Source organism: Gymnoscopelus microlampas (assembly GCF_963454915.1).
Source record: "Gymnoscopelus microlampas genome assembly, chromosome: 5".
In the NCBI taxonomy this organism is placed as follows: Eukaryota; Metazoa; Chordata; class Actinopteri; order Myctophiformes; family Myctophidae; genus Gymnoscopelus; species Gymnoscopelus microlampas.
This window is the reverse complement of record NC_139942.1, coordinates 42365075-42374302: the sequence shown is the minus strand read 5'-3', so window position 1 is coordinate 42374302 and position 9228 is coordinate 42365075. Positions and strand designations below refer to the sequence as shown.

Genomic DNA, 9228 nt, shown 5'->3' with positions numbered 1-9228 from the left:
TCGATGTGGGTGACACCGTCGCAAGCCAAAGTATAACATTGTCGCCGTCAGGTGGGAACCTTGTATGTCCAAAATCGTTACTTGTCAGGACATTGGGGTAAAACAATTATCAGAGTTCCAATACATCCAATGTCGTTATTTTCGAATGTTTGTAGAGAAAATAGCCGATCCACATCGTGACGCGTTGTGAGCTCGTGGATGAGCTATTTTCCCTACTTTTGCGCACCATTGGCATACAGCGGAGTACAAAATAGGGCTTTTATTTAAAGAATTAAATAAAATACATCAAAAGATTTAATATATATATATATATATACCAGGTTTCTGCCCGACAGTGACGATATAGGCTTTAGAGTACATTTTCTACTTGCTATGTGCAATTTGAGCTGATGGTTACATCACATGGATCAACCTCAAACACAATCTAAGCCAATGGTTTGGAGTGATACTGCCTATAAATGTTGTTTCTTCTTCTGTTTACTAGCCTATATGAAATGTGTTATTTTTGCGATATGTTTACTAAATAATACATTAAAAAAAATAATGTGAATGTTTACAGTATATGGTTTAGCTTTTTTCTGTTTCTCTCCAAGAAAATAATGATTTGTGGGCATTTTGATTCTAAAATAAAGCACAATAATTTTACTGACCCGAGTGACTTCATCACACAAGCACATTTGTACCGTTATCGCTTGCAGTAAGGTCTTCCCAATGAATACTTGCAGAAAGTGTTGTACCCTGACAATTATCTTCTGCCAAGTGTAATTCAAAGTATTTCGGGCAAGACAAGTGCTTTAAAAGATCTGTTGGAATGATGACCAGCCTATGAAACATTTATGAATAAAAAGTGAAATTAACTCTATTTTTGCGTGACACTGTAGTATAAGGAAGTAGGACATTAACACTGTGTATATATATATTTTTTTAAGTTGAAATAGGGAGATATGTTTCTGCTCGACAGCAACGATCGAGTGGTTGCACCTGGCAAAATACATAACAGATAATGGTGTGCTCGGTTGTTCAGCAAGTGACATTATACTGTCCCTATTCAGATTAACATGAATATTCACATTCATGTGATGCATATTCCACCAATTCAACTCAGAACTGAACAGCTTGGGTCTGCAAATCTTTTACCAATAGCCATAGTAAATTACTTATTGCAAAAAGCCAACGAAAATTCAGACTGAAACAAAGGATGCTTGTTCGGTTTTATAAACGCCAACAAAGATTCATGCACAAAATTAGCTATAATATAAGCAGAATAGATCACACAATAAATTGGAGAGACTGATGAAAGACATTTTCTTTACTATTTAATCAAATGATTACATTTCATTGGGAAATTAAATAAAACATAGTGGGGGGCAAAGCAAAACGGTAGTAACTGCGAGTAAATTCTGTCAAAAAATGTTAAAACGACATATAAAAAAATGTTGGTAAAAGAAATGGTGAGACGAGATTGATCGTATATATCTGACAGCGAACATAGCTAAAAACATAATCGAACAATTGAACGGAGGGGGGGCGGGACCCAACAACGGACTGTGTCTATCGAACAATTGAACGGAGGGGGGGCAGGACCCGACAACAGACTGCATCTATGAACATTATATTCAAATAATAAAAGCAGTGGTGTATTTGTATGGCAATTTGTGCACCAGGTACCACATAAAACAAACGTTCCAATCTGTTGCAGATGGACAGATTCCTGGTCCGGGAATTTTGCTACTCTTCTGAATTCCAAGGTTGTTGCTTGTATATTCAGCAGAACTGGAGAAAAAGACAGAAATAAATATATATAAATAAATTAAAAAAAAAATACGCATACATTAATGTGAACCAGGATCAGCGACTGGTAACACTTATAAGTGAATTATAATGCATTACAGCTATGAGAATTATAATACACAATGATTCTGGGGAAAAGAAAGCCTGTGAGTGACCAGTAAATATGAAGTATTATGATTATGATTACTTGACCTTATAAGTCATTATAAAATGTTGCATGCATATGCAACATGCATGCATATGTTATGAGTACTGTTATAAAGAATTATGAGTATTTATGAGCGCTTATAACTATAATTATAATCTTACAAGAAAGCACCCTCTCCAAATAGACAAGTACATCAGTCAATACTTGGCATTAACAACATACCTTCCATCTATTTCCGCAGTCATTACAGAAGACGAATGTGGTCATGGGCTCATCAGCACTGCGAGTCTGAACCTGGGGACGATCACATACACACAAACTGATTAGCACGATTTTAGACGTTTTGTTTTTTTACTACTGTACTCATACAGTAACCAGCTCAGTGGTCTGGTGGTTTAGAGTATCCGCCCTGAGATTGGGAGGTCAGTTTTCAATCCCCAGCCGAGTCATACCAAAAGACTACAAGATCACGATGACACAATGTGAGCATGTAGGTCTGCTATTCTCTGCTGTTCTCGGCGAGCGACACCATCGCTCGACGGAGCATAAATTATGTTTTAGAAGTAGGCTAGTGCGCTATTGGGAAGAAATCAAAAACAAACTATCTCCATTGACTGGGGAGTGTTCGACTGTCTATTCGAATCGTCCACTTTTTTGGATACACCCCCTAATCAAATTCATATAAAACTGGGGCTCCATGAAATGACAAGGGTTGAAAATCACTGTAAGGTGAAATCCTCATACCTGTGTATATGTGCACTTCTTCCCCTTGCACTTGCCACAAGTAAACATATCTGACTGTGTGCCTCCGGTGGTGGACAACTGGTGGTCCCTGACAGCCTCTTTGGTCAAGTTCTTTCTCATCTCTCTCAGCTCATCGCTGGCCATTTCCTGCAAGAACAGAGAGGGGCCGACAATAACACGGAATGCCATCATTTGACCAACACAACGGGGTAGATGTGATCAGCTATGTGAAAAGGAAAATAAACTTCCCATTGAGCCAAAACTAATTTAGGAGAAAAACACCACCACATATTCTAAAAGAGGTTTAAAACGTCAATACTTTTGACTTTTTGTGGCAGCCGAGTGTTTTGCCAATGGTTATGAGGGAAATCCAACTGTGATGGTTTTACAACAAGAATAGGATTGAAATGTTTTTCTCCTGAACACGAAACGCATGAAATTGTGCGGAATCATATGGGTGAACATAATATGCTGCACAGGTAAAGATCAGGGACAAGTAGCAATGTCTTCCAGATCCATGATTGGTGATGATATTAAAGTTTGAGTGTTACAGGGCAGCAGTTTAACAACAATTTTCATAATCAATTATTCAGAAGATTATTCTAAGAATCTGTTAATTATTCAATTCATTTAATACACCATCATTGTGGTAAAACAATGTAATAAAGTACACAATGAATGATTGTAAATGCTTATGACAAGTTATCTACCCAAACATCTTGAAATAGTTTAAAAGGAAACTTCAACATTTTTTACTTTTTTTTGGAACACAAATGACTGAAATCAGTCGTGACGATTTCAGTCTAATCCATGTAACCAACCTCTGCGGTCATCCTGGCCATGCGCTCGGGGGACACGTTCCCACACAGCACAGTCCTCCTCAGGTTGGGGTTTTTCACGTCCTTCAGGTTGGAGATGCGGCTCCGCACTCGGTTCTTGAACTTCATGTCGGTGCACTTGAACTCTTGGAAGATGAGTGATGGCAAGTCAAGGAAGTTTTAAGCTTAAAAACAACTATTACTAAGCAATACTGTTGAATGCTATGTATTACTGGAAATGCAGCATAAATTAGGGATGGGCATTTAATAAAACCTTTAAAACCAGTAGGCGATTAATATAGTTTAGATTATTTTCAAATCCAGTCGACTAGTTGCACATCACATTCCTAGTTTATTTTTAGAACACCCGGCATACATCCAGCAAGTGCTATGTGAGAGCAATGTAAAAAGGAGGAGGCAGGGTGCACAATCTATATTGGTTAGGTGCTGGCTACAGCAAAAAGTTAAAAACTAAGATACGAATGTGCATAATTGTTTATAATATACACCTACTTGTTTAATGACCCAACATTTCAACCCAGAAGTCTTCATCAGGACATAATGATGAATGTATTCACACACACCATGCAACAGATCTCCACATTGCAGAAACAATCTGTAGCATGTTGTGTGAATAAATCTAGATGGGCTAGATTTAGAGCACCATGACATTATGTGATATCACAAAATAGACATTTCAACTTAATCTAAACAGCAGATACCATTAACCGCCAACTGGTAGTCAACACCTGTTCCACACCCGCTTATTCAACTATTCATGCCAATCCCTAATACAAAGCTAGAAGATAGAAATTGTTTAAATAAATTAGGTATCCACAAACAAAATCTCAGAACTATCATAAATGGCAAAAATGCATAATCCTTAAGAATCATGTCCCGTTTCTTATACGCTGTGGTCAACAGAGTGCAAACGTTCAACAGGATATATTCTTCGATTTGTGCCCCAAGTTCGTCACAGTCAGCACCAATAGCAACATGGTCATCTGAAACAAAACAGGATGAGAGAAAGGGATGAAAAAGTGTGTGTGTCTATCTGTGCATGCATGCAGTTTTTAAACATGTATAAAATAAAGCAAACATTAAGCCTAGAATTAACAAGCACAAATCAGAAACCCATTCTCTGTGTTGACAGCACTGGCTGTTCCATATTCTAATAATGGGATTACCTCCTGTTTGCAGTGCAGCGCACAGCAGCTCTCTGCACTTGATCCTAACAGAGTCTGAGGTGGTTGGTGCGCGGGGAAAAGTGGAGATGAGTGTGTTGGTTGGAACGTCTGCAGGCTCACTCTTGCTGCTTGAGTTACTGTTCGAGCTGTTGAAGGAACATTGAGAGAACATCTTAGCTGGCAATAGCACTGTACGGCACTGGTTCTCAACCTTTTTAACTTCAAACTAAGACCTCCAGTTTGATATGCATTAGGCCATTTGTTGTGATTTTATTAATCTCTGGGACTCCAATCTATATTGCAAAATCCTCAGTGTTAAATTGCACAAAACGTCATTTCACCCACTTCTTTTCACCTGTAAACCTGTGATGCGACAATAAAATTGATTCTTAACTCAAGAGTGTACAACCTGTCAAACGGTATGCATTTTGACATCAAAGTACGCTGGTATGATTTGCCTCTTTACAGTACACAAAAAGCTGGCGACGCCTTATGAGCTTGTGTGCAGCACTCGAGTTTACGCTGAAAGCAGACCGTAGATCTCTGTCAGGAGGCATGCCCTAATAATGCTGTCTGACGATGTTATGTCAAACAAGTGGTGTCTTTCTCCATGTACGTGTATATCTCTTGCTCTCTTTGCCTCTCACACTCTCTGTATAGTCAGCATGGCACTGTGTGGAACAGACACTGCGTGGCGTTGCAAACTTTAGAAAACTCCCCAATGGGGTGACCCGATAGCAGTGGTTTGATTCCCGTCCGGCTACTATCTCTCCGCATTTCTTATCTCTGTCTCTCTCTATTCTCACTATCAACACAGACAAAAAAAAATCCCCAAAAATATATTAAAAAAAGAAATAAATCTCCCCAATGACAACAAAACTATGTTGACTAGACAATGTTAGTGTAACTAGGAGATTCGACTAATAGATCTACCCACTAACTAGGATGCAATAAAGCTGACAAGACATGAGATTTTAGTGTACTTGACGCAAAGAAATTAAGTACAAATAATAATGAATCAGACTCTGCATGTGGAAACACTCGTACAAAATCTGTGAGTACCCCCGCTTTGTGAATGAAGCCCTTTGACTTTTAGGGGGAAATCCCTAGATAGTGTTGTTGCACTGTTGCTGAACAACAACTAATATGCATTTTGTTTCGCTGAACAACAACTATATGCATTTTGTTTCCTTCACCTTTCCTCTTTTGGCTCTGGGCTTCCCTGCGAGGGAGAGGCAGGTGTTGACGGCTCTTTCCTCTTCTCCTCTGAAGATTTGTCTCCACCTCCAGGCTCATCTGGCATGCAGAAGAAACACGGTGTCAAACACCACCACAATTGTACCAAGACAGCTCAACAAAACAAAGTGCTTGCCCAAGTGAGATGGCAACTTGAAGAGTGAGAAATTGCTATTTGAGTATTATAAAGTACACACTGTTTGCGTTGATGTACTACACAGTGAGTGGGGGAAAAGCAAGTAGCATTACAATCAGGCAAAGACAGACAGAGGACACTAGTATAGTAATAATGACAATAATAAAGGAATTACCTAAAAGCTTCTTCCATGATTTGATCAAGGCCTTGGCTAGGGACGTCACCTCATCATCTGTGCTCTGCTTGCGGATGGCATTGACAGACATCCCAATTCTAGTGGACTGGAGAAAGACTTTGCTTCAGTACATCGACACTTAAAAACTGTGCAATCAAGATTCAAGAGAAGGAACGTGCAAAGATACCTGAAGTAATTCCAGACTCATGGGGATACATCGCAGCTCCTTCAATAGGTCCAAAGCCCCAGACTGCAGGGGGGAAAATGGTTTAATACACTCCTCACTGAATGTATGTACTAGAAACTAGATTGTGTACGACAGTATTACATACCTATCTCGATTAATTCAGATTGCTCACATGTTTACAATTCTTGTTTTTGATCAACATTGAAACAACAGGAGTTTAATCTAAGCTTTTCAACTAGCAGCAGGGCTCTAAGGACGTCAATCAGTTCACCAATTAATAATTTACTGTCATACTACCCAGAGGTTTGTACCACATAGCCAGATAATCAACAGAGATCTACTAATACTTCTGGGGAAATCTAAATTTATTGAATGGGCTTGGACGGCAGAGAAAACCAGGGCTAACAACAAACAAATCCTGATACGGCCCATAATATGAAGGACAACCTTAAAGACTTTGCATTAGTTCTGTGATACTGTCGTCTTAAATTTCTAAATTGTTTCCAATCAGTTTTAGCCGTTTCATTGAATGCAGATATCACCAGACCTATCAGTAGGAGGAGATCTCTGATCATCTTACTTCACCCAGAAGATGAATCCTACTGATTTGGGTGCCTTTCCACCATTAGCTCCTTTAGTAGAAATTCTCATTTGCACACACATTCGGAAGGGAGGCTTGCCATGCAACTAGCTGAGTGCATTCATGCTCACCAGAGGATTAACCCCAACAATATCAGTGACCCCTGCATTTACTCTAGAGCCACTATCACAAGAAAATGCCAACTATGTATGCACGCAAGATACCTCATAATCTATACAGATTGCAGGATGAACTATACTGATTTTGGTAACCTCATGGTTCTTCTAGCACCTACTTCAGTGGATATTCAGTAGGGCAAAAGGATAGGTGGGCACCAAGGAAGAGTTGGCACCCCGGTGTTAAATTGGTTATTTTCCTCCAAAAAATGTTAAAAGACTAAATATTTGGAAGATTGTTAAAAAATGTAATATTTGGAAAATGTTTGTGGGTAAAGTATACATGATTAGAACATGCTTAAACATTTGACAATTAAGGTCTAATATTTCTAACATGACTCCGCCAGATAAGAAGCTATTTCTACAATTGCTACAAAACCTGTATATCCAGTCATTTTGGGGCATAAACAAGAAGTTGAAGGATAACATTAAGTCTGATAACGATGTACTGTGCATGTTCAAATCATGTATACTTTGCATTACTTAAATACAATTTGACAAAATAGCTAATTTTACATCGAGGTTCCTAGATGTCCCTAGTGCCTACCTATACTGTATCCTTCAGTACAACATAGGCTCCCCAAAAACTAACTTGTATAAATACAATTCTGTTACTAAAAAACACTGGCTGTCAGTCTTGTTTGATGACAGATCACTCTAGAATTTGACAGAGAATGAATCACAGTGTTTAGTCCAACTTGCTGCCAGGAACGCGCATTAAAACACAAACAACAACAACAATCCAATGTTTAGGTTTACCATTAGCATAGGCAGCTAACTGGCTAATTATCATTCTTGTGCGGCTACGCTAATGTTAACTCTTTCGTTACAATATCAACAAAATGCTCACAAAATGCATCACCAGAATGCCAAAACATGACTTAATACATTATTTCAACAGATGCATTTAGCTCAACTAAAACACAAAGAAGCCGGTTAGCTAGTCAGGCTTAAAAAAAAAGTACAAAAAAGGACCCCCAGTCTAAGCAGGTTTAGAAGCTAAGGTTAGCATGAAGCTAGTTTCAGATGAGTTGGATCCGGTTATTTTTGGACGGTGCAGAGACGTGTTTGTAATGTGGTGCTGCAGGTCGGATGGGTTTGATTTGTTGACATGTTAGGCTAACATCGCCAGACTAGTGAAGAGCTAATGCTAACAACGTAGCATAGCTAACGTGTAGCCATGCAACGTTACGAGCATCCATTCATCTCACCCCGCTTTTCTTCTGGGCCATTTTGTCCATTTTCTTGGCAATTCTGATGATCTCCTCTTCTTCCTTTTTGCCCATGTTGGCCGATCTGCAGGAACCGTAAAAAATAAATGGGTCGACGAGAAATAAAAAGCTGATGACAAAAGAGGCCACACACTCTCTCTCTCTCTCACACACACAAAACACACCGCCGTCCACTACATACACACAGCGGCGTCCGCCTAGCGGGCAGTAATACTCACTGCAGCCCCTAGCGGACTGTAATGTTCACTGCAGCCTACCATGCACAGCTCACCTCTATGGGCGGGTTGTGGACATAGACGAGGGGTCTTCAACAGGAGGTCCGGGACCCCTAGGGGGTCCTCAGAGTTACTACAGGGTCCGTGTACGTTCTGGCAGTTGGATTTTCTTTTGAAAACCACAAACAGAAAACCGCCCGTTGCGCTCGTTTTTCATTTTTCATTTTTCATTTAGGGTCGTGTCGGTTCTTTCGCTCCCGTTCGCTCCCGTGTTTCATTTTTCATTCTTCATTTTAACACAAGTTACGTTCGTTTCGCTCCCGTCTTTCATTTTTCATTCTTCAATAAAAAAATGAAACGTAAGAAAACAGGGTTTTGCTTTTTCATTCTTTCATTTCTCGATCTTAATTTCAAAGATACTGTAAAGACTAGACCAGAAGCGGAAGTAGATTTAGGACTTAAAAATAAAAGTGTGTGTTTGTGTGTGTGTATATATATATATATATATATATATATATATATATATATATATATATATATATATATAATTAAATATAATTTTATTATACCGTAGGCTACATGGTTATAACATTACTATGGCTA

General features: G+C 39.0%; 1 protein-coding gene across 1 annotated transcript; it reads right to left on the bottom strand.

The window, feature by feature from the left end:
- Window positions 1–1294: 1294 nt before the first annotated feature.
- tcea1 (transcription elongation factor A (SII), 1) lies at window positions 1295–8602 on the bottom strand. The gene is made up of 10 exons (XM_084057212.1): window positions 8390–8602; window positions 6423–6485; window positions 6236–6341; window positions 5885–5984; window positions 4689–4834; window positions 4449–4505; window positions 3505–3659; window positions 2684–2830; window positions 2162–2233; window positions 1295–1773 (listed from the first exon to the last, which is right to left on the bottom strand). The coding sequence occupies exons 1-10, from the start codon at window positions 8462–8464 to the stop codon at window positions 1765–1767; spliced, it is 930 nt and encodes a 309-aa protein (XP_083913338.1). The 5' UTR covers window positions 8465–8602; the 3' UTR covers window positions 1295–1764.
- Between the last annotated feature and the right edge of the window lie 626 nt (window positions 8603–9228).

Bases quoted from the DNA above. Each gene is read 5' to 3' on its own strand.
- tcea1 (XM_084057212.1), bottom strand. From the start codon at position 8,464: ATGGGCAAAAAGGAAGAAGAGGAGATCATCAGAATTGCCAAGAAAATG. The intron at 4,506-4,688 runs GTAATCCCATTA...GTTTTGTTTCAG, and splicing joins CGCTGCACTGCAAACAGGAG to ATGACCATGTTGCTATTGGT. The intron at 2,234-2,683 runs GTATGAGGATTT...GATCGTCCCCAG, and splicing joins AGAAGTGCACATATACACAG to GTTCAGACTCGCAGTGCTGA.